At 50.7% G+C, this 25547-nt stretch overlaps 1 protein-coding gene across 3 annotated transcripts in view; it reads right to left on the reverse strand.

Moving 5' to 3' along the window:
- GIGYF1 (GRB10 interacting GYF protein 1) overlaps positions 1-25547 on the reverse strand; it is a 1351771-nt gene that overhangs the window by 924004 nt on the left and 402220 nt on the right. For all 3 annotated transcript variants that reach the window (XM_085637593.1, XM_085637592.1, XM_085637591.1), the window contains exon 8: positions 6951-7059. In XM_085637593.1, the coding sequence (XP_085493719.1) occupies positions 6951-7059 (109 nt within the window). The remainder of the gene's footprint in view (positions 1-6950; positions 7060-25547) is intronic.

Consider the following 25547-nt stretch of genomic DNA (forward strand, 5'->3'; position numbering starts at 1 on the left):
ATCGCCGCCTAGTGTTGGGTCCGGATGATTGCACATTGTTGTCCTGGAAGAGTCTTCGAAGTATCACGAGATAGGTGGCTCCTCCCCTGGACTACAGTGCGCATGGGCATCCTCTCCATCCTTAGATTGTTTTTCGCCATTGTGGCAGTGATGGAGTAGATACCGTAAGTGATGACCATGCTATACAGTAATTGAGTGCTGCAGCCGCTACAGGCGCCGGGGAGGAGGGTGGGCGATATGAATGTCAGCAGCCCTACATGCCAAGAACAGATGCATACTGGTAAGTAGCATATTCAGTTCGAGGCATGTGGGCTGCTGAATTCATATCTGTGCATAGATTATATAGCAGTCCCTCCATTAGCGGCGGCTGCCCATGCCAGCTGCAGCAGTCTGAAAAAGGGTCTTGAGAACAGCCTGTCCTACAGCTGCCTGCTGTTTGGAATGTAAATCTACACAGTAGTGTTTTGTAAATGTATGTATAGTGGACCATGTGGCTGCTCTACATATTTCCTCTAAAGGAATATTCCCTAGGAAAGCCATGGACGCCCCTAACTTTCGTGTTGAGTGGGCTCTGGGAGGAATCGTTAATGTGCGTTTAGCTTTTTCATAGCAAATTTGAATACATTTAACGATCCATCTGGCTATCCCTGCTTTGGAAATGGCGTTGCCCTTGTGTTGTGGAGAAAAGGCAACGAACAGTTTTGTTTTCCTAAAATCCTTTGTTCTGTCTATATAGTACATGAGGGCCCTCTTTACATCTAGTGTATGGAGCATTCTCTCCGCGACATTTTCTGGATTTGGAAAGAAAACAGGCAGTTCAATAGTTTGATTCATGTGGAACTGCGATATCACTTTAGGCATGAAAGTGGGGTTAGTACGTAGTACAACTCTGTTTGCGTGAACCTGTATGAATGGCTCTTGAATGGTTAGTGCCTGGAGTTCACTAACTCTTCTCAACGAAGTGATTGCCACTAAGAAGGCTACTTTCCAGGTGAGGAATTGAATCTCACATGAATGTAGAGGTTCAAAAGGTGGACCCATTAATCTTGTGAGGACCACATTCAGGTTCCACACCGGTGCCGGTGGGTGAGTTGGAGGAATCACTCTTTTGAGTCCCTCTAAGAAGGCTTTGATGGCAGGCACTTTGAATAAAGAGAGGTGCTGCCTGTTCTGAAGATAGGCCGCTATTGCGGTTAGATGTATACGGATGGTAGATTTATACGGATGGTAGATGTATACTAGCGGTAATAATGGCGCTGGGGGAAAAGCGTACGCAAATCTGCCTGACCAGTTCATCCATATCGCATTGCCCTGCGACTGTGGATGCGGAAACCTGGCGGCAAAGCTTTGGCATTTTGGGTTTTTCCTTGTGGCGAATAGGTCTATCTCTCGATGACCCCACTGCTGGAAGTATGGTTGGAGTACTGATGGATGTAGCTCCCACTCGTGCATTTGGTGGCTGTGTCTGCTGAGCAGATCCGCCATCTGGTTGTCCTTGCCCGGGAGGTGTTCCGCCATGAGGAATATGTTCCTCTGAATGGCCCACTTCCACATGCTCTGAGCCAGATGAGACAACTGTGGAGAGTGTGTTCCTCCCTGCTTCTGTATGTAGTACATGGCAGTCATGTTGTCCATCCAGATCAACACGACTTTGTTGCACAGGTGTACTTTGAATGCTTTCATTGCCAGGAAGATTGCCATCAGTTCCAGAAGGTTGATGTGCATCTTCTTTTGTTGTGTAGTCCATAGTCCCTACACTGTGTAATTGAGTACATGAGCTCCCCTATCCCTGGAGAGACGCGTCCGCTGTCAGTATTATTTGTGGAACAGGCTCTTGGAACGGTCGGCCCTTGCAAAGGTTTTGTGGATTCCACCAATGCAGAGAGTTGTATGCCCGACCGCTCACCAACACTAGGTCTTTCAACTGTCCTTGAGCCTGATTCCACTGACGTGCTAGGCACTCCTGAAGCGGGCGCATATGTAGTCTCGCGTGTGGGACTATGAAGATGCAGGAGGCCATCATGCCTATTAACTGCATGAACACTCGCGCTGGAAGGGAGTGTTGAGGTTTGAATTTTGAGATCAGCAGTTGTATGCTGTTGATTCTCACTAAAGTTGGCTGAGCTGTGGCAGCCAGAGTGTTGATTGTCGCGCCTAAGTACTGTTGTACGTGCGCAGTTTGGAGACTTTATTTTGGGTAATTTAGTGAGAATCCCAGACCGTGAAGAAGGTGAATGGTGTGGGACATGTGGGTGGCACATTGTTGTGCTGACTTGGCCTGAACTAGCCAGTCGTCCAAATAAGGGAAGACGTGAATATTTTGCCTTCGCAGATGCGCGGCCACTGTCGCTAGGCACTTGGTAAAGACCCTGGGTGCTGTTGTTACTCCGAAGGGGAGAACTTTGAACTGATAGTGATAACCTTGAATGGTGAATCGGAGGTATTTTCTGTGTGAAGGGTGTATTGGTATGTGGAAGTATGCATCCTTCAGGTCTAGCGTAGCTAGGAAATCTCCCTGACTGAGTAGTGGGAGAACATGTTGGAGGGTGAGCACATGGAAATGCTCCAATAGTATATATAGGTTTAGGGGTCGCAGGTCTAGGATAGGTCTGAGCGAGCCGTCCTTTTTTGGGATCAAGAAGTACAGAGAGTACACCCCTGTGCCCTGCTGGGCGATGGGCACTACTTCTATGGCTCCTTTTGCGAGCATAGCAAGCACTTCTTGCTGGAGTAAATCTAAGTGTTCGGCTGACATAGGACGGTGCTTTGGTGGTTTGTTGGGTGGAGTGGAGGTTAGTTCTAGACAGTACCCATGTTGAATGATGTCCCTGACCCACCTGTCCGTGGTGATGTTCTTCCATGCAGGCAGGAACAGCTGGAGTCGTCCCCCGACAGGTGTTAAGTGGTCGGGGGTAGGGAGAGGGCGTCACTGTTTGTTTTTTGGGGAGGACCTGGTGTTGCCATATCCACGTCCCCTGCCCTTGGTGCTGGATCCACGATATCCACCCCTGTTGTTTTTGTCGTAGGTGGTTTGTGTGCCACCTTTAGCATACTGTTGTTGTGACCCCTGACCCCTTGACGTTCCCCTATTTCCAGTGCGACGAAAGGAGCCACTACGAAATTGTTGGGTTTGTAGCGCCCGCATAGATTTGGCAGTATCTGTGTCCTTTTTTATTTTCTCTAGGGTAGTGTCAACGTCTGGGCCAAATAAAAATTCCGGGTTAACCGGTAAGTTGAGGATATTGTTTTGGATCTCGGGTTTGAAGCCTGAGATGCATAACCAGGCATGGCGTCGCAGCATGACACTTGTGTTTATTGCCCTGGCCGCTGTGTCAGCTGCGTCTAGGGCGCATTTTATGGACGCATTAGTGAGGAGTTGTCCTTCTCTAATGAGGAGTTCGGCTGACTCTTTATACTCCTCCGGTAGGGGTTGGAGCAGTGACTCTAGCGTGTCATAATGTGACCTGTCATAACGTGCCAGGAGTGCCTGTGTATTGGCAATGCGCAGGATATTGGCTGCTTGCGCTGCAACACGTTTGCCCGATGTTTCAAGGACCTTTGACTCTTTTTCTGGGGGAGGAGCATCACCAGTTGTCTGTGAGTGGGCTCTTTTACGAGCGTTGGCAACCACCATAGAGTCTAATGGCAACTGACCCCTAATGTATTTAGGGTCACCAGGTGCAGGCTTATATTTCTTTTCAATCCTGGGGTTTAACACCCGGGCTCTTGTGGTGTCCTTGAAAAGGTCTTTGGCAGGCTTCAGAATCCCTTTAAGCATGGGCAGAGTCTTGACAGTCCTTTCTGAAGATGCGAAAGTGTCAAGCAGGAAGTCCTCCTCAATGGCGTCGGAATGTAGCTCCACCCCATGATGAGCAGCAGCCTGTTCGATAAGGGCATTAAATGCGGCCGTGTCCTCTGTAGGAGACGTTTTAATGTTGTAGAGTTGCGCATCCTGAGTATGTGGCGTGACACTTTGGTCTGTGGGGTCATCCCATGCCTGATCAGGATCTTGCGTTTCAACGGGATCTGCGTCCCCGGGGTAGATGGTATCATCCCCACCATATTCCTGCATCGGGTCCGATTCAGAAGGGGTAGGAGAAAAGGACTGCAGATCCATTTGGAGGGGATGGAAGTGTTCTTGTAGCACTGGTTCCTGCTCCGCCGGTAGCTTGCGTTTGAGGGGAATTTTGTATGGCACCTCTTCCCTGACTGGCGTGATTTTGCGCTTGTGGAGCATGAGCCTGCCAGTGTCGGCGTCGATAAATTGTGGCCCTGAAGAGTCTCGTTCTGTTAGGCCAGAGGTGGTGGACTGTGTGTGGAGGACACGTGTCCGAATTTGAAAGAGTTTCGGTGCCGATGTCGGCGGCAGCCCAAAGGTAATGTTGGTGGGCTCCGAGTGCGCTCTACAGAGTGAGGTAGTGTCGGGACCCGAGGTAGCGTGGAGGGCTGCCCGGTCCCGGATACGTTGTAGAGATGCAGAGACCTGTTGCACAGCAAACTGAGATGGTGGTTTGGTGGGCATCTTGGTAGTAGGCGTGGAGGCCGACCCCGAGTTTTTTGTCGGAAGGGGGGTCACTGGTCTGAAGGGATGCATCGATGGTCGACGTAGTCGAGGACTTCTTCGGCATCGGTGCTTTAGGCGTCGACGCAGCCGAGGCGGCCATTTTGACTGCGGAGGTTGCAGGCTTCGGTGTCGGCGCCGAAGGTGTCGGTGCCTTGTGGTGACCGAGGGCGCGCTTCTTTTGTGCGTCGACCGCGTCTGCTGCGGTGAGCTCGGCGCCGAAGTCTTTCTGTACGCGGTCGGAGCCGACGACTTTCTTCGGCGTCGGTGCAGTGGACTGTTGACGCCTTTGATCCGACCACCACCAGTTTCGCTTTTGATTTCGAAGGGACTGGAGCGATGGATGTGGCAGGGTTTAACAACCCGGTCGTCTTGGGTAATATTGGCTCTTGCATAGTGTCCGATGCCGGGCCGGAAGGCGGGGCCGAGGAACCATGGATTAGGTCTTGGGTAAGGCCCGAAGGCGATCCCCTCGACCGGAGCCCGACGACTAATTTCGGCCTCCGTTTCGACGGATAGGCCTAGCTCCTCGGGAGAGCTGTCTTCTTCAGCCCCATAGGCTTCGTCGAAGTCCCATACCTCGTCGACGGCTTCTTCACGTCGAAAGAGCTCTTCGTTGTCTTCTTCCGATCGGGAACCATGCTCTGAAGCGGGGCTAGATAGTATTTCTTCCACGCTCTCTGCGTCCTCGGTGCTGAATATGTTGGTGGGTGCGGGCGCTGCCTGCTGCACCTCGAGCCTCGCTGCCCGTCGGTTCCGTAGAGTTTTCTTGGATCGGAACCGCGCGCAGGCCATGCATTTCGATTCGTCGTGATCCGGCGAGAGACATTTGTTACAGACCGGGTGGACGTCGATGTGAGGGTACTTGGCGTGGCACAACGGACACCTCTTGAACGGAGTTCTCGATTCCATCGTCGATCGAGCGTCGAAGTTTGGACCAATTCGGTCCGAAATTTTGAAGAGGGTGTGGAGCACTAGAACTAGTAGTCGACACCGAACGGTAACTGTACCGACGAAAACTATAGGCCTTTTGGCCTAAAACTAAGTATTCCGAAGTTGAGCTAAGATAGTTGCATCCGAACCCAATGGCGGAAAAAAACAATCTGGGGATGGAGAAGATGCCCATGCGCACTGTGGTCCAGGGGAGGAGTCACCCATCTCAGGATACTTCGAAGACTCTTCCAGGACAACAATGTGCAATCATCCGGACCCAATACTAGGCGGCGATCTATGCACAGATATGAATTCAGCAGCCCACATGCCTTGAACCTAGTGAAGCTCTCTGGTCACACACGCAGGAGCCAACGACTTCAGATACCGTGGTTGGCCCGAGCACTCGAAGTTAGAGCAGCAGCATACACACCAAGACCTGCTTGGAGAAAAGACAAGCAGGATGAAGGACGCCATGGCGTGCATAACCGGAGAAAGGTGGCGCATGCTTTATGCCTGGTGATACCGCAAGCCCAGGAGTTGTGTGTGCGCGCGTGCAAAAAAAACCAAAAAAAAACACGAGTGGTGAGAGAGTTGAGTGCGCGCGAGCAAAGAGGACAGCAGCAAAAGTGATCGCGCTCCAGATGGCACCTCGGGTGCTGAAACCAGGTGGCTGCACGCGCGCGTCACCGCAAGCTCTAGGCCACAGTGGAAGCATTTTCTGAAGCCCTTACTAAAAGTCTCGCCAGAGCACCGCATGCGCTGGTGCAGGAGAGACCTAAAAAAAGAAGTGGGGGAATCTGCATGTCGATGCATTGCGTGTTTGGACTACGAGATCACAAGTCATTCTCCACACCAAAACACAATCTTTGAAGTAAAGAAACTGTAGTATAGAAAACCCAACACTACAGGCAGTATACTGTAGAGAAGTTGGTCAAAAACATGCTGCAAACAAAGAAGAAAGCCTTAAGGAGGACTTGGTGTGTAAAAGGCTGGACAGTTTCTCTAATGCTACACCAGATTGCAAATGGCTCAGAAGTCGAAAATGTCTCAATTTGAATAGCCCCATTCCACGCCAATCTTAATGTTGTGCATACCTATTTAGTACAAAGTTTTAGAAGGTGGTTACCGGCCCTATCTCTCTACAGTGTCTCAAGAATACTGTACAGAAAGACTAGAGTAAGAATGTATACATGACTATTAAGAAACAATTACACCATAGCTGGCTTTAGGAAGTCTACGATTAGATTTTAGTATAAGGAATCAGCAAGTCCTTTGGCAAGGAATACCCACTACAGCACTCTAAACAGAACTAAAAGCCCAAAAAGAGGCTGAAGTATATCCTCATTATACATCGAAGGATGATGTAGGGAAATCAAGGCACCATTAACCCACATAAATCAGCAGCTGTCCAGCTGAGGAGAGAATCAAAGGCAGAAGAGAGATTAAGGTACTTTACCTATCATCCCAGCTTTGACTCCTATGAATCTCTCGGGCTCCACGACCAAAGGCCACCTCGCCATCTTCAATACTTCTTTGGTAAAATCCACTCTCTCCTCTGCCCCGGCCTGAAAAGAGCACATAGTTCACATTTTATAGTTGGACACTCGCTTCTGTCATCCTAAAGAAACTTGAAAGATAATGAAATAGTGAACATACTAAATCTATACACAAAAATGCTTACATTGCAAGATGCTTAAAGCACAAGTTACTTCCCTTCGGTAACGATATATCTGAGAGAAACATTAGTTAGATGTGGATTCCTTACCTTAGAATTACCTCAAAGCGTCAGACTGGATCCGGAAAGTTTGTCAGTAGTTTCCCTGCGCGTCGGAAGGTGGCATCGTGGTCGCCTAGATGACGCTGCCCTCGCATGCGGACGTCAGTTCTGTACACGACTTTCTGCGCCAGGTACGCAGACCCATGCAAGATACTGACCACTGGTGCATAGAAAACTAGGGCCCTAATAGGGATGACCTTAACTCTAGAAATCACTTCGCAGAACGGGGAGGATGGGTGGGGCGGTAAGGAATCTATCACAAACTGTTTCCTACAGATATATAGTTACCGAAGGTAAGTAACTTGTTCATCTGAAAGAAACACGTTAGTGATAGATTCCTTACCTTAGAATGGATACCCCAGCAATACCAACCCCTGTGGTGGGTCTGCAAACCAAGATCATACCAGGAGGTCCCGGAGGACAGAACGGCCAAAGAAGCCGTCTCTCCGGCTTTGGCTGTCCAGCTAATAATGCCTAGTAAAAGTGTGCAACGAGGCCCACGTTGCTGCCTGACAGATGTCTTGTAAGGGGACACCACGTCCCAATGCCGAAGTGGCAGCCGTCACCCTGGTGGAATGGGCGCGCAACCCCGCCGGAGGTTCCTTTTTTGCCAGAAAATAACTGGCTTTAATACACAAGACGACCCATCGGGAGATAGTCCGCTTGTGTACAGCCCGACCTTTTTTGGTGCCTACGTAGCCAAAGAGCTGGTCATCCACCCGGAACTGTTGTGTGCGATTCAGGTAAAACGAGAGTACACGTTTTGGGTCCAGACGGTGGAGCCTCTCTACCTCTCTGGAAGGATGCAGAGGCGGAAAGAAGGTAGGCAAAGTCATGGTCTGCCCGATGTGAAAGGCAGTGACAACCTTTGGCAGAAAGGATGGACGAGTCATAAGCACAACCTTGTCCGGATGGACAGACGGAAAAGGAGGTTTGCAAGAAAAAGCCTGGAGCTCACTCACTCTCCTAGCAGAGGTGATGGCAACCAGTAAAGCACTCTTCAAAGTTAACAGACGAAGGGACAGTTATGAAGAGGCTCAAAGGGAGCGCACATTAAATATGTGAGAACCAGGTTCAAGTCCCACTGCGGCATTACGAAGGGATTAGGAGGGAAAAGATGAGTAATGCCTTTGAGGAATCTTAACATGGGACTTGAAAAGAGGGCTGATCAGGAAGCCTAAGCAAGGCTGAAATAGCAGAAAGGTACCCCTTGATAGTGCCCAGAGCAGAGCCCTGCTGGGTCAAAGAAAAAAGGAACTGTAGGACTTCAGAATGAGGGGCAGAAAGGGGATCCACAGCCTTTGCTGTGCACCATGCCACAAACTTGTTCCACCTGCAGGCGTATACCAACTTAGTGGAGGGACGCCTGGCTGCCAGAATGATATCACAGACTTCAAGAGGCAAGTTGAATGGAATCAACTCAACTGCTGCTCCTCAATCTCCACGCAAAGAGGTGGAGATTGGATAGGTTCGGGTGGAGGACCGTCCCCTCCTGCTGCGACAGAAGAACCTCCCGAAGAGGCAGTCGGATCGGGGGAATCGATGGTCATACTGAGTAGCTCGGGATATCAAACTCTTCGAGCCCAGTCCGGAGCCACAAGAATGACTTGGGCCCGGTCCCGCCTGATCTTCACTCTGGGCAGAATTGGTATAGGCGGAAAGGCGTACAACAGACCGCAATTCCACTCATGACGAAAATCGTCGTCTAGCGAGTGCCGCCTTGGAAATTCCAACGCACAGAACTGCTGACATTGCACGTTCTCTTCAGTGACGAACACATCTAACCAAGACTCTCCCCACTGTTGAAAGAGACCATGCGCCACCTCCAAGTGAAGACGCCATTCGGGATCCATCATGCACCTGCGGCTGAGTTTGTCCGCCCTGGCGTTTAATGAACCTGCCAGGTGTTGAATCACCAGGGTAATGCCCTGATGTTCCAGCCATGTCCAGAGGCGCAGAGCCTCCTGACATAGGGTCCACTACCCCACCCTGCCCTGTTTGTTGCAGTACCACATGGCGGTGGTGTTGTCTGAACACCTGCACTACTATCCCCTTGACAGAGCGAAGGAATGCCTTCAGTGCAAGTCAGATCGCCCAGAGCTCCAGAAGGTTGATATGGAGCCTGGACTCCGCCAGAGACCAGAGGCTTCTGATCTCCACATCTCCCATGTGGCTGCCCTATCCCAGGAGGGACACATCCGTCACCACTGTGTGCTTCGGTTGGGGAAGGGAGAGGGATCTTTATTTCACCGAATGCCGGTTCGTGAGCCACCCCTGCAATTGTTGTGCAGTGCACCCACTGGAACTTCAGGTCCCACTGCAGAGCCCACATATGCTATCTAGCATGATAGACCAGCAGAATGTAGGAGGTCATGAGGCCCAGTAGTCTCAGGGTCAGCCTGACCGACCCCCAGGATAGAGGCCGAAAGGTCTGAATCAGAGCCTGAATATCATGGACTCACCATTCGGGAGGATAGACTCGAAAGTGTGTCGTATCCAGAACCGCCCCGATGAAGAAGAGCTTCTGAGAGGGAATCAGGAGCCACTTTGGCACATTGATTGCGAACCCCAGCAAATGCAGGAGGTCGGCTATAGGCTGGAGGTGGGAGACGACTGTCCGGCGCGAGCCCGCCTTCAACAGCCAGTCGTCGAGATAGGGAAGACTGGAACCCCTGATCTGCGTAGATGAGATGCGACTGCCATCACTTTCATGAACACCCAAGGGGCGCTGGTAAGGCCAAAGGGGAGCACAGTAAACTAAGTGCTCATGGCCTACCGTAAACCGCAGGCAACACCGATGGGCCACCAGGACAGGAATGTGGAAATATGCGTCCTGCAGGTCCAACTCTACCATCCAGTCTCCAAGGTTGAGGACAGACCTGAGCCAGAGTTAGCATTTTGAACTTCTCCTTCCAGAGGAAGCGATTGACGTCCCTGAGGTCAAAGATAGGACGCAGGCCCTTGTCCTTCTTGGGCACCAGAAAGTAGTGGGAGTAACAACCAAGTCCTACTTCTGGTGCAGGAACTCGCTCGATGGCCCCCTTGGCCAAGAGGGCCGCGACTTCCTGTTTAAGTGCCAAGTGATCCCCCAACATGCGGTGGTACTGGGGTGGCATGGCTGGAGGGGTAGTCTTGAAGGGGAGGGAGTAGCCCTTCAGACTATTTGTAAAACCCACTTGTCCGAAGTGATGGTGCACCAGTGAGAGAGGTGATGGCGAATCCTGCCAAGATGGGCCTGAAAAACCGGACTAGGCAGGTTGGAGGCAGCCGTGGCTGGGGTGGAGGTGGACTGACCTGCCCACTGGGCCCCTGACCCGACTCGGCGTGTCCCACGTTCGCACTGAGACTGTTGCTGCACAGTCCTGTGGCTCTGAAGGAAACGTGTTGGGGCACTCCTTCAGAGTCAACGAAAGGAGCGAAAAGCAGAAGGCGGAGGAGGGGACATGTGTAAGAAAGTGGCTCTGTATATACTGCACCAAGGTAAGGTACAGGGTGCACAGAGTCCACAGTTCCCAGAGGTTTGGCAGAGGTTAAAGTTAGATGAAAACAAGTTACTTACCTGTAAGGAATATGCTACTTACCAGTATGCATCTGTTCTTGGCATGTAGAGCTGCAGAGTTGTACACTTAGCATAGATCGCCATCTGGTGTTGGGCCCGGATGTTTGCAGTTTGTTTTTGTTCTTTGGACAGTCTTTGGAAGTCACGAGTTCGGTGACTCCTCCTTCGGTCCGTACTGCGCATGGGCTTCGGCTCCATCCTCAGATTGTTTTTCGCCAACAGGGAAATGATGGAGCGTAGTAATAACAGTGAGAAACCGATGTGTGTGGTATCTAAATAAGATGGACTGGAACGGATACAGGTAGCCGGGGAGGCGGGTGAGCGTGTACAACTCTGCAGCGCTACATGCCAAGAACAGATGCATACTGGTAAGTAGCATATTCCGTTCGAGGCATATGAGCTGCAGATTGTACACTTAGCATAGATTATATAGCAGTACCCAACCTTAGCGGCGACCACCGGTATACGTTGCAATGGTTTGAAAAAGTGTCTTTAGTACAGCCTGGCCCACACTAGCTTGCTGCTTGGAATGCACATCTACACAGTAATGTTTTGTGAAGGTGTGCGGTGTGGACCATGTGGCTGCTTTGCAGATGTCATCTAAGGGTATGTTACCTAGAAAAGCCATAGAAGCCCCTAACTTTCTAGTAGAGTGGGCTTTAGGTGGAACAGATAATGTTCTTTTTGCCTTTTGATAGCAAATTTGTATGCACTTTACAATCCACCTAGCTATCCCTGATTTAGAGATGGGGTTGCATTTATGTGGTGGAGAGAAGGAGACGAACAATTGTTTAGTCTTCCTGAAAGGTTGCGTTCTTTGTATGTAGTACAGCAAAGCCCTCTTAACATCAAGTGTGTGTAAGGCCCTTTCTGCAACAGATTGAGGTTGCGAGAAAAAGACAGGTAATTCCACCGATTGATTGAGATGGAAGGGGGAAAAGAACTTGGGCAGAAACTTCGGATTTGTACGAAGTATGACCTTGCTGTGATGTATTTGTAGGAAGGGTTCCTGTATAGTGAACGCTTGTATTTCACCAACCCTTCTAAGGGAAGTGATAGCTACGAGGAAAGCTGTTTTCCAGGTGAGGAACTGTAGCTCACATTTATGCATTGGTTCGAAGGGTGTACCCATTAGCCGTGTAAGAACTACATTTAGATTCCACACAGGGGAAGGTGGTGCCCTGAGAGGAATTACTCGTTTAAGGCCTTCCATAAAGTCTTTAATAGCGGGCACTCTGAACAGTGATAAATGCTGTCTGTTTTGTAGATAAGCAGCAATCGCTGCTAGGTGTAGGCGTATGGATGAATATGCCAGATTACACCTGTGAAGATGGAGCAGATAGCATATGATGTGCTGTATGGATGCATCTAAAGGGTTGATTGTATTGTTACGGCAGTAAATTACAAATCTTTTCCACTTTGCGGCATAGCATGCTCTAGTGGTAGGACGTCTGGCTTCCATGATAATGTTCATGCAATCAGGGGGAAGGTTAAGGTATCCAAATTCTAAGATTTCAGGAGCCAGATGGCAAGGTTGAGCTGAGCTGGGTCCGGGTGCCTGATTTCTCCATGGTTCTGGGTTAGGAGGCATGGGGACAGGTGCAGTTTTTGATGTGGCACCACCGATAGCTGTAGTAGTGTGGTGTACCACGGCTGCCTGGCCCATGTTGGGGCTACCAGAATGAGTGTGAGGGAGTGCTGTTGTAGCTTCCTTACCACTAACGGAATTATTGGGAGAGGTGGAAAGGCGTATGCAAATCTGCCTGACCAGTTCATCCATATCGCATTGCCTTTGGACAATGGGTGTGGGTATTTGGCGGTGAAGCTTGGGCATTTTTTGTTTTCGTGGGTGGCGAAGAGGTCTATCTGAGGATGCCCCCACTTGTGGAAGAATGGGTGAAGAACTTGTGGATGCAGTTCCCATTCGTGTAGTTGTTGCGTTTGTCTGCTGAGCAGATCTGCCATGGTGTTTTGTACGCCTGGAACGTGCTGTGCCAGGAGAAAGATGTTTTGGGGAATTGCCCATCTCTATATGCTCTGGGCTAAGCGGGAGAGCTGGGGAGAGTGTGTCCTCCCCTGTTTTTGGATATAATACATTGCAGTCATGTCGTCTGTGCAAATGAGGACTGCTTTGCCCGAAATCTGTTTTTGGAAAGATTTTAGGGCTAGAAAGATCGCCAAGAGCTCCAGATGGTTGATGTGGAGCGATTTTTGCTGTGGCGTCCATAGACCTTGCATGGTGAGGTGTAAGAGGTGCGCTCCCCAGCCGGAGAGAGATGCGTCCGCTGTTAGAATCACCTGAGGAACCGGGTCCAGGAACGGCCGCCCTTTGGAAAGGTTTGTGGTGTTCCACCACTGCAGAGAGTGATGGGTGCGGCCGTCCACCAACACCAGATCCGTCAGCTGACCCTGGGCCTGGTTCCACTGTTGTGCTAGGCACTCTTGAAGTGGACGCATGTGGAGTCTTGCATGGGGGACTATGAAAATGCAAGACGCCATCATTCCTATGAGCTTCATAAACACTCTTGCTGGAAGAGAGTGTTGAGGAAGGAATGTTTTGCGCAAGGCTTGTATGCTTGCGATTCTGGCTGAGTTTGGATAGGCAATACCTTTGGAGGTGTCTATAGTGGCCCCGAGATATTGCTTTGTGTGAGATGGTATGAGGTGGGACTTTTGGTAGTTCACCGTGAAGCCTAGCTGGTGGAGCAGTTGGATGGTGCTGTTTGTATGTTGCACACATTGGTCGTAGGACGCGGCTTTTATCAGCCAGTCGTCTAAGTAAGGGAAGACGTGAATATGTTGACGTCTGAGGTGTGCTGCTACTACCGCTAGGCATTTGGTAAACACCCGTGGTGCGGTGGTGACCCCGAAGGGGAGAACCGTGAATTGGTAATGCACCACGAACCTGAGGTACTTCCTGTGAGAAGAGTGTATTGGAATGTGAAAGTATGCGTCTTTCAGATCCAAGGTAGTGAGAAAGTCTCCCTGACAGAGGAGCGGGAGGACTTGTTGTAGGGTGACCATGTGGAAATGGTCTGAATGTATGTAGGCATTTAGAGGCCGGAGGTCCAGAATGGGCCTCAGGGTCCCGTCTTTCTTTGGTATTAAGAAATACAGAGAGTAGACCCCTAGATTTTGCTGATTGACGGGGACCTGCTCTATAGCGTGTTTTTGGAGGAGGGAGAGCACCTCCTGTTTGAGTAGTGTGGAATGTTCTTGAGACATTGGACGGTGCCTTGTTGGGATATTGGGTGGGGTAGATGTTAGCTCGAGACAGTACCCTGACCGAATAATTTGGGTCACCCATTTGTCCGATGTTATGGACTCCCATGCGTGGATAAAGTTTTGCAGTCTGCCCCCGACCGGAGTGGGATGGTCTGGGGGGAGGGAAGGGGAGTCATTGTGCGGGCGGGGTGGCAGAACGGGTGGTGTTAGTTTTGCCCCTGCCCTTATTGTTGTTGCCTCTGTAACCACCCCTTTGGTAGCCCTTTGAAAAGGTATTTTGAGGAGGGGACTTGTAGGAGGTAGAGGCGCTATCGGTGGAGTAGCCTCTGCCTGTGCTACGAAAGGATGAGCGTCGAAAGGAGCGTTTAGGGGCCTGTGATTGTAGTGCCCCCATAGACTTTGCTGGGTATGTGTCCTTTTTCATCTTTTCTAACGCTTCGTCCACCTTTGGCCCAAAGAGAGTTTGTTGGTCAAAGGGGTGATTTAGTATGGACGCCTGGACTTAAGGCTTGAACCCTGAGATCCTGAGCCAGGCATGACGACGAAGCAGTACACTAGTATTTATGGCTGTAGAAGCAGTGTCAGCTGCATCGAGGGCACACTTAATGGAGGTGTTAGTAATTAGTTTGCCCTCCTGTATTAGTTCATGAGCTTTGCGTTTTTCGGGGAGGTGCTGCATAAGAGCCTCAAGCTCGTCGTAGTGTGCTCTGTCATAGCGCGCAAGTAGCGCTTGTGTATTTGCAATGCGCCACATGTTTGCAGCTTGGGAGGCGGTGCGTTTGCCAGACGCGTCTAGAAGTTTGGATTCTTTATCTGGCGGTGGGGCTTCTCCTGAGGACTGGGAGTTAGCCCGCTTTCTAGCTGTGGAGACAACTATGGAATCTAAGGGAGCAGGGCCCTTAATGTATGCAGGGTCTGTGGGTGCCGCCTTGTACTTTTTTTCTATTCTAGGGTTCAATACCCTGGCCCTGACAGGATCTTTGAACACCTCTGCAGCATGCTTGGTGACACCTTTAAGCATGGGCAAGATAGATGTGGACTTGTCCTGAATGTCAAATGTATCCAGTAGGAAGTCGTCTTCCACTGGTTCACTATGCATTTCCACCCCATGGTAGTGTGCTGCTCTCTGCACTAAGTGGTGAAACCCTAAGGAGTCCTCTGGAGGAGACGGCCTGGATGGGTATAGGTCGTCCTGAGGCACATCCGGTATGTCAGGGTTTTGGTAGTCTTCACATGGGTCTGGGGTCCCCGGTGGAGTGGGGTCCATTGGGGCGTCCGCCGGGTCATAATCTGGATCCCCGCAATCCGGATCTGGGGACGGGGTCGGGGAGTGATGAGGTAAAGGTGGCGGAGACCTGGGAGGGGGAGGGGGTGGAGGTGGAGGAGGCGGAGGAGGAGGAGGTAGTGGGGAAGGCCCTCTGAGAGGAGAAGTAGCAGAGTCCTTCCGCTTGGGTGGTGGTGGAGGAGCCGGAGTGTCAAGGCGTCTTTTTTAAAAAAATTTAAGTCAATAGCCCAGTCTTTGGATCTTTAAATAGAGTCTTTTGCAAAGGGTCTGGTGTAAACCGATCCAGTGGCGCCGAATCGTCCGCTGGCGTCGATGGTTTCGGAGCCGAGTGCTTCGATGGTTTCTGTGCGCCATGCTTTTTTGGAGCCTCCGGTTTTTTCGGCGTCAAAGGAGTTTTCGGCGCCGGAGCGTCGGCGCCGACAGATGTGTTTGGTCGGCACCGAGAGTCCAGGCTTCGGCACCGGTGGCTTCGGAGTCGAGCTGAGTATCACTTTCTTCGGTGCCGGATGGTGTTTTTCGGCACCAGGCGTCAGCTGGCTCGAGCCCGAGCTGCCGTGAGACTTTTGAGGCTTCGACACCGGGCCCGAAGGTGGGGTGATAGAAGCTGTGTGCTTGGTTTTACCCAGGCCTGCAGGCGAGGGTGTAACCCGAGTCTCTTTGGTTGCGGGGGTGGGAGGGGGTACAGTACTCACGACCCGCTGCGCCGGTGTGATGTCCTCCACGTCGGAGTCGTCGGCCTCGGAAGCGCTGACGACGTCGTCCTCCTGCTCGGTGTGTAGTTGCCCCGAAGCTTCGGCGTTGTCTCCGAAGATGTCCGGTGGAGCTGCGGTCGATGAGTGCACCATGGTGCGTCGAGCTCTTCGATCCCGGATGGTCTTTTTTGATCGAAAAGACTTACAGGCGGGGCAGTCTATGGCCTCGTGTTCTGGAGAGAGGCAAAGGTTACACACCTGATGGAGGTCGGTGTGGGGAAATTTAGACCCACATTTTGGGCACGTTTTGAACGGAGTCCTTTCCGTTGGCCGGGACCGGAGTCGAGGAGGGCCCGAAGGCCGGTGCCGATGTACGGAATGGAGAAAAGTGCCGCTTCGAGAGATGAAGATATGATGAAGAAACTCAAAGAACGAGGATTTTCCGTCGAGGCTGGAACCGTAGAAGTTCGAAGCCGGAGCACGAAGTATCACATCCGAGCCCGATGGCGGAAAAAAACAATCTGAGTATGGAGCCGAAGCCCATGTGCAGTACGGAGCGAAGGAGGAGTCACCGAACTCGTGACTTCCAAAGACTGTCCAAAGAACAAAAACAAACTGCAAACATCCGGGCCCAACACCAGATGGCGATCTATGCTAAGTGTACAATCTGCAGCTCATATGCCTCGAACCTTTGGTTCCCCAGTATTGGTAACTTTCATAGATTCTCATGCTTTGTATCATTGCCCGTCATCGGAATGGGAGCCTCGGTAAATAAAAAATATATCATAACCATAGAAACAAAAGAGAAAATAGGCTTAGGCCTCATCTCATTTTGTAGTATATCACCCTCTTTGTGTAAAAGAGCCCAAACTTTTGCCAAGACCAATCAGCACAGCCTCACCCCTTGGAACCTTCCTGAGAGAGCTCAGAGCCTCAGATTTTCGTAGCCGTTGTGCAAACAGCCACTACCTCAGTAAACCGGCAGAGCTTTCCCAGGGGAGGTGGGTGGGTGCATGAGAATCTATGAAAGTTACCAATACTGGGGAACCAAAGTTACAGGTAAGTAACTTGTTTTCTTACCCCAGTATTGGAACTTTCATAGATTCTCATGCTTTGTATCAGAATAGTTAGCAGTAAATCACAGAAGCACATTTTGGTAGACACTTTGCCTTACATAACCATCTCAGTTTACAGTAACAACTAGTACATGGTAATCAAGAAAAACAATCATTACTGAACCAAATGTGCTTACCAGGATGGAGGGATTGTAGGGAAAGCTCACCTCAATGAAAAAGATTCCTGAGGACTGCTTGACCAACAGCAGCGTCATCTCTTCCCACCGACACCAGGCAGTAGTGTTTCGTGAAGGTGTGTACACTGCGCCACGTTGCTGCCCTGCAGACGTCTTTGATAGCAACTCCAGCAAAAAGAGCTACTGAAGATGCCATCGCTCGTGTAGAATGAGCACGGGCCCTTCTGTCCAAATGTTTGCCCTCAGCCTGATGACAGAATTGAATTGCACTGGAGATCCAGCAGGAAATGCCACTCTTAGCGAGAGGCAACCCCTTCCGTGGTGCACTGTAGGAAATAAATAACTGTGTAGACTTCCTGAAAGATCGTGTGCGCTCGAGATAGAATTTCAGACATCTCTGGACATCCAAAGAATGCAATGTTCGTTCCGCCTGGGTCAAAGGACGTGGAAAAAAGGAATTCAAAATCAAGGGTTCATTCAGATGAAAATCCGAAGGCACCTTCGGGATGAATTTCGGGTTGGTTCTCAATATTAGCACATCCTTTTTGAACTGCAGAAATGGCTCCACTATGGACAGAGCCTGGAGTTCACTAACCCTTCTAGCCGAAGTCAATGCTAAGAGGACGGCTAGCTTCCAAGAGAGGAACTTCAAGTCCGCCCTGGGAATCGGCTCAAAGGGAGCTTTCATGAGCTGAGCCAGTACTAGGTTGAGCTGCCAGATCGGTGGAGGTGCTCGGACCGGAGGATACATCCGAAACAACCCTTTAAGGAACTGTTTTACAATACTCGCGGACCATAGAGATGGCCCGATGTCTTTCGCCGAAAACGGGATATGGCAGCCAGATGTACCTTGACAGAAGAGTGCGCCAAACCTGATTTAGCCAGCGACAGGATGTAAGGCAAAACCTGATGTGGCAGGGATTTATAAGGATGGAGTTTATTCCTCTGGCACCACAGACAAAATCTCTTCCATTTTGCCCTGTATGTCTTATTAGTGCTTGGCGCCCGCGCCTGAGACAAAACATCCCTGCACTCCCTGGAGAGATTCAGATGACGGAATTCTCTGTATTCAGGAGCCACGCTGTCAAGTGTAGTGACTTCGGATCCGGATGGAGCACCTGTCCCTGATCCCGCGACAACAGATGGAATCAGCGGCAAGCAAATTGGGCGATCCTGGGAGAGAAGCAGGAGTTCCGTGAACCAGAACTGTCGGGCCCATGCTGGAGCAATGAGAATCATCTTGCACGGTTCCGCCCTGACCTTCCTGAGAACTCGAGGAACGAGAGGAATGGGAGGAAAAGCGTAGCAAAATGCGCTGAACCAAGCAATCGAAAGGGCATTCCCCAGAGATCCTCGATGGGGAACCTTGCTTGCGTAAAACCGACATTTGGCGTTCTCCGGGGACGCAAAGAGGTCTATGGTCGGAGTACCCCATATCTCGAACACTCCCTCCAGCGTGGCTTGGTCTAATTCCCACTCGTGAGTCACTTCCGTCTGACGACTCAGAGCATCTGCCGTGATGTTGAGGCAACCTGCTAGGTGCTCGGCTTGTAGGGTGATCTTGTGAGAAATCGCAAAATCCCAGATTGTCTGAGCTTCCTTGGACAGAGTTCGCGATCTTGTTCCCCCTTGCTTGTTGATATAGTGCATGGCCGTCGTGTTGTCCGTCCGGACCAGCACTGCACGATTCTGAAGTCTGGGAAGGAACGCCAGCAAGGCTAAGCGAATAGCCATCGGCTCCAAGAGGTTGATGTGGTTTAGGCTCTGCGCTGGACTCCAGTGACTGCTGATTTGAAGCTCCTGGAGTACCGCACCCCAGCCTTCTAAGGAGGCATCTGTGGTCACCACCATAGGAGAAGGAGGAGTCCGGAATGTTAATCCTACTGCGATGTTCTCCTTTACCAGCCACCACTCGCAGGCCTTGCGGATACCTGGTGTTATCCAAACCTTGTCGTTGAACGACCCTTCTGCCTGGCGCCATTGTTTGTCTAACTCCTCCTGCAGAGGACGCATATGAAGCCTGCAATGCGGTATTAATGGTATGCAGGATGATATCGATCCGAGTAAGGACTTGTACCGGCGAACCGACACATTTTTCCTCTGCAGCACTTGACGAGCGGAGGCGATCAGCTCGCGTTGACGCTCCTCCGACGGACGAGCGGTGCATAGTGTCGTGTCCAGAATAGCTCCAAGGAACCTTTGCGACCTGGAGGGTATCAGCACCGACTTGGACCTGTTGAGCTGAAGACCCAAGTGGGCGAACAATTGAATGCAAGTTGAAACGGCTTGAGAAGTTGCCTTGAGCAATGGAGCCTTGACGAGCCAGTCGTCCAAGTATGGGAACACTTCTAAGGATTGCTTTCTGAGAAAAGCAGCGACTGGTGCCAGCATCTTCGTGAATATCCGAGGTGCAGCCCGAAGGTCAAACGGAAGCACCTTGAAATTGGAAATGGCTCTTGCCTACTGTGAAGCGTAGATATTGCCTGTGAGCTGGGTGGATTGGAACGTGGAAGTACGCATCCTCTAAATCCAGGGACGCCAAAAAATCGCCCGGATTCAGTAGACGGAGAATATCCTGGAGAGTGACCATCCTGAAGGAGAGCTTGATGAGATAGGTATTGAGCTCCCTTAGGTCTAGTATAGGACGCCACGTATCTTCCGTCTTCCGAACCAGGAAGAACCTGGAATAGAAACCCTTGCCCCTCTGCGAAAGAGGTACCAGTTCTATCGCCCCCTTGATGAATAGTTGGTGGGCTTCGAGATGTAACAGTCGAAGATGTTTTGAGGGACGGTCGTCCGGAGCTCTCGTTGGAGGAAGATCTTGGAATTCCAACGTATGGCCACTCTGAACAATATTCAAAACCCACCGGTCCGATGTTATAAGGACCCAGCTGTCCAGACAATAGGAGATCCTGCCCCCAACCGGTGTCCTTGGTAGGGGAGGAACAGTAGTCAGAGCCAGGGGGCCGCTATTGCCTCTTGGCATTGTCTCGTCCCCGACGATTCTGACGTCCTCTCTGGGACTGACGAGAGAAAGACGCGGATTGACCTTGGCGTTGGTTTGAGTACTGATTCTTATATGATTGTCCTGACTGCGTTGAATACTGACGCTGGTTGCCTCTATAAGAAGAGAACCCTCGTCCACGAGCTCCTCTGAATGGAACCTTGCGATAATTTAAGGATCCTAAGGACTTTGCTGTGTTCGTGTCCTTCTTTATGCTTTGCAGGGCCTCATCGACATGCTTGCCAAAAAGCATTTCCCCGTCAAATGGAAGGTCCAGGATCTTATTTTGGACCTCCTGACGGAACCAGGTTGCTTTTAACCAGCCTTGCCTGCGCAAGACCGCTGACCCTGCCAAAGCCCTGAAAGCGGTAGAGGCTATGTCCATAGCACAGTCAATGACTTCAGAATAACATCGCTCTCCTTCCATGAGAACCTGCTTGGCCTCCTCCTGACTCGAATCTGGTAGTAGATCCATAAACGGCTCCATGTCGCACCACATCTGGCAGTCGTACCTGGCTAGAATGGCTAATGAATTGGCCGCTCGAACCAACAAACTGGCCATGGTGGAAAATCTCTTCCCTACATTGTCCAGTCGCCTGCCATCCTTATCCGGAGGCGTAGTCAAAGGTGTTGACGGATTCTTGGACTTGCTTTGTGCGGCCTGAGATATCACAGAGTCAGGCTTTGGTTGTCCTAGAAGACATGCAGGACTGCCCTCAGGGGCCTTGTATTTCTTCTCCAGCCGGGGAAGAACCGGGATGACCGTAGCTGGGTTCTGCATAACCTTGATTCCCTCATCCCACACATGCTCAATGATGGGAATTGACCTGACAGACTTCTTAAACTGTGCCTTAAAGTCATACAGAAAACAGTCCGACTGTTCCACTGTAAGAGGCAGACCAAACCTTTTGGATGCACGCTCCATAAGATTATGGAACGCCCCAATATCTGCCGGAGGAGACACGTTCGTCTCCCGCACTGCAGCATCCGGATCTTGCATTCCAGTGTCATCAGGATCCACATCCGGATCCCCTGGATCAGTTAGTGGGACCACGTGCCGCTCATCGTCGTCATCCGTATCCACATCCTGTGTATCCTCATTGGTAGGTTCCGGATACGAAGTCTGAGGAACCACTACTGGAACCACCACTGGTGAGATACGCGGTATGTCTTTAGGAAGAGGTGGCAAGTCCACTGCCGGCCCTCGCGGAACCACTGATGTAGATGGGTGCACTGGTGGAATGTCAGGGGGTGATGGAAATCGAGCTCTGTAGTCCTGCAACATCATCTGCAAGTCCGTAACCAGAGCAGCTGGTAAAGCTATCATGTCCTGTCTCAAAGTGCGAGGATGTAATTCCTGTTGAACATATTGTTGTTCCTCCTGCTCCTCTTGACCATAATACTCCTCAGTATCAGTCTCTTGCTGCTTTACATGCAGATCTGAGAGACTGTAGGCATCCCCATACTGCTCAACCTCATCCTCGTCCTCCGACTCATTTAGAAGCATAGATGGTGGTAAAGGCATAACCCGCCTAGGTGAAGTCATGTCCGGTGTAATTTTCAACCTCTGTATTGAAAATCCTGAATTTTTAGCCGTCGACGGTCCCGTCGACGGAGTCGTCGTCGAAGGAATCCCAGGCGTCGACGAAATAGACGATGAAATAGTCGGCGGCACGGTAGTCTTCGTCGATGGAATGTGAATCGTAGTCGACAATGAGGTAGTCGACGATGCTTGAATCGTCGTCGACGGTGGGATCGTCGACGGAGCCTTTTTCTTCGTCGACGGAGCTTTCTTCATCGTCGACGGGACAACCGTCGATGGTCTCGTCGACGAACTCGTCGTCATCAGCATCGACGACGACGCCGTCGTTGTCATAGTCGTCGTGGTCTTCGTCGTCGACACCGCCGTCGACGTAGACTATGAAGCAGAAGCAGACATCGTCGACGGTCCCGTCGACGAAATCAAGGAAACCGTCTTTACTACGGAAATCGTAGTCGACGTACCTGCTTTAGTCAGCGTCGACGGACGCCGTTTCTTCACCAGAGGCATCTGTGGAGTTCCTGCAGAGTTTCTTCGCAGGCTTTTCCTTTTGGGACGGAGAAGATATAGACACCTCCTTTTTGTCCCTAGAGGCTGTGTCCACACCAGCAGCCTGTCCCTGCCTCTCCTTTTCACTTCTGTGAGGAGAATTCATGGGACCAGCCTCCTCAGACCTTTCAGAGATCCCGTGAGGGGCTTTGACAGGGGGTTCCGCAGAGATGGAGGGAGATGACCTACCCCTCTTCTTTGATCTCCTGGAGGAGGTGCCAGAAATCGAATCCTCCTCATCTGAAGAGAGAACCTCCTTCCTGGTCTTCAGCTTTTGCAGCCATGTCAGCAACCGACCTTCTCTGTCCCGCAAAGTCTTGGTAGATAAGGTCCGACAAATCTTGCAGTCTGTGGCCTTGTGTTCCGGGTATAAGCAGTAAATACAACTCTCATGCTTATCCTCAATGAAAAGTCTCTTCTTTCTACAAGAAGCACAGGGTCTGAATAAGGCTTTCTTTTCCTTTTCTGACATAATGTCACTATAGATGGTAAAATGTAGATTTCGAAGAGAAAAAATTTGAGAAAACTGAGCAGAGCTCAGTGGAGACTCCCTAGCACAACGTGCGGTAGAAAAATCTAAGGCTCTAAGCTCTCTCAGGAAGGTTCCAAGGGGTGAGGCTGTGCTGATTGGTCCTGGCAAAAGTTTGGGCTCTTTTACACAAAGAGGGTGATATACTACAAAATGAGATGAGGCCTAAGCCTATTTTCTCTTTTGTTTCTATGGTTATGATATATTTTTTATTTACCGAGGCTCCCATTCCGACGGGGAATGATACAAAGCATGAGAATCTATGAAAGTTCCAATACTGGGGTAAATAACCTTACTCTCTAAAGTGGCAGCTTGGTCGAGCAGTAAGGCAGTATCAGAGGACAGTGTAAAGCATTTGTTGTTCACTCAGCAAATGGTCTCACACTCGAGAACTGACTATAGGCCAATGGTTTTGTATATAAAAATATATTATTTTAGAACCACAAGTAGGTATCGCAATACTTTCTCAGAATGAGATGCTTTAGTTAAATACTTTCAATAAGCAATAGACTTTTAAAAGCAATAGATACAGTTGTTGCAATAGGCAACACAAGTTAAACACATTTAGAACATGGAGCTCAATGGGAATTTTAAACTAAACGTAATATCAATTACTTTGCATAGGTTTTTCTTACTCGGGGCTGGATCCTAGATTCAGCCCTGGTTCATCTCCTGTAAACAGTTGAAATAAATAGTTTTTGTTAGACAGGCGATTTTTAAGGAATATTTGTAGGTTTCAAAAATTGACACTTGGAAGAATTTCTGGCAAAAACCAGGCAATGGTATCCTATGGAGGACAGTTTGGTTATCGGTAAATCACAGTTGTAATTGCTTTTCAGGCACAGTGCTAGGCACCAAGATCCAGCACTGGGATCTCTCCTGGTAACAGGTGAGTAATTTCGTTGATCGAGTGATTTTTAGTGAATATTATAAGGTTTCAAAACTCGACACTTCGAAGATATTTCAAGTTAAGACCAGTCAATGTTACCCTATGGAGAAAAGTGAGTTATAGGCTTTCAGGTAAGTAATAGACTGGCAGAGTTAAGGTTCTGGGCATAGACTCCGGGGTCTCCCAGGGTCAGGTAGGTATAGTTGTTACACCCTCAGCGTCACAGGGGCAGCCGATTGCAGAGAAAGTAGGCCAAATGTTAGCCTATGGTGGGTAGGGGGCCTTTGGTTGGTGGCTGCTTGAAGGAAGGCCACGTGGCTGTGGGACCTTGGCTCCTGGTCACTTACACAGGGGAAGTAAGATAGGATAGATGTTGCACTTCCAGGGGCACTCGGGAGGCTGGGTGCAGGGTGCTTTTGAGCCGTCGGGCGCTCAATGTATTTCAATGGAGAAGCTGCAAGACTAACAAAGGCTGCAAGCTCGGGGACGAAGATTCTTCAGGTGCGACCACCACTTCGAGAGATAAGTTGGGGAGCTGTAGGTTACGTAGGCACCCAGGAGTTGGGCACAGGGGGCCGCAGGGCGCCGGGTGCATGGGTGTCTTACGTTGGGAAATCTTACCCTCTGCTGGTCGCGGTTGGGGGGGGCCCCCAGGGTTGAGGCTGCAGGCGTCTTCAGGAGCATCGAGGAGGGTCCTTGGGTGCTGGATTCTTGGCCACAGTCGCCGGGGGGGGTTGGGGGGGGTTGGGGGGGGGAAGTCCTCGTGGTCTTTGTTCACTCAAGACACAGGCCGGGCTCGGCGGGTACAGAGTGTGCTGGATTCGCGGTTCCTGGCTTGGCACCAGGGTCTGTTGCTTGTTTGAGCAGAACCACTGCTCGTGGGAGTCCAGAACGTGGGACTCCAGTCGACAGGCCTGTAGGGTTGGGGCCAAGTCAGTTGGTGTCGTCCTCTTGATAGCAGCTGCACGGCAGGTCTTCTTTCTTGTTGTTCTTGTTTCGGATTCAGGACCGGAGGAAGGAAGTTTCAGGGTGCCCCTAAATACAAAATTTAGGGGCGTTACAGGTAGGGAAAGGTCAGGGACCAATGGGTCTCTTCCCTGGGGTGAGTACAACCCCTATCCTGCCCATCTCCAGTGGGAGGGAGGCAGGAGCCTAGTCCTGATTGGGTAGGGTTCCCCATCCTCAAGATGGCGAGAGCCCGGAGTTGTGCTTCACCTCGCCTCCACCACCTGAGGGGTGGGGTTGCCAGAGGCTGGCACACACCCTTTCCTCCCTTGGGTTTTCCCGCCAGTCTTCCCGCCAGAGTGGGGTCAGAACCAGTGGGGAGAAGTTGCTGAGTAAAACAAGTGGTCTGGGGAGGCTCACAAAGGCAGCATGCCTTTGAAGCTTGCCCTGCCCATCCTAGGGGAGGAGTCTTGGCACCTCGCCCCAGGATGTGCATTGTTGCAGGCCCACGAGAGCGGAGAGCTCTCTACCCAGGGGGCCAGCAACCTGTCTGCTAGGTGGCAGGCTATGCAGCCTCTCAGACAGAACACGTGTTGTTGGTTAGTTTCAGGGGGCAATTCTAAGTTGCCCTCTGTCGTGCATTTTACATTAAATACCACACTGGCATCAGTGTGGGTTTAATGTGCTGAGAAGATTGATATCAAACTTCAGTCTTCAGGGTAGCCATCCTGGTGCTGTGGAGTTCGTAATGACGATTTCCCAGCACCATATACTCTTAATGGCAGCACTGCACTTACAGTGCCCAGG

The sequence above is a fragment of the Triturus cristatus genome, chromosome 12 (genome assembly GCF_964204655.1).
Source record: "Triturus cristatus chromosome 12, aTriCri1.1, whole genome shotgun sequence".
Taxonomy (NCBI): domain Eukaryota; kingdom Metazoa; phylum Chordata; class Amphibia; order Caudata; family Salamandridae; genus Triturus; species Triturus cristatus.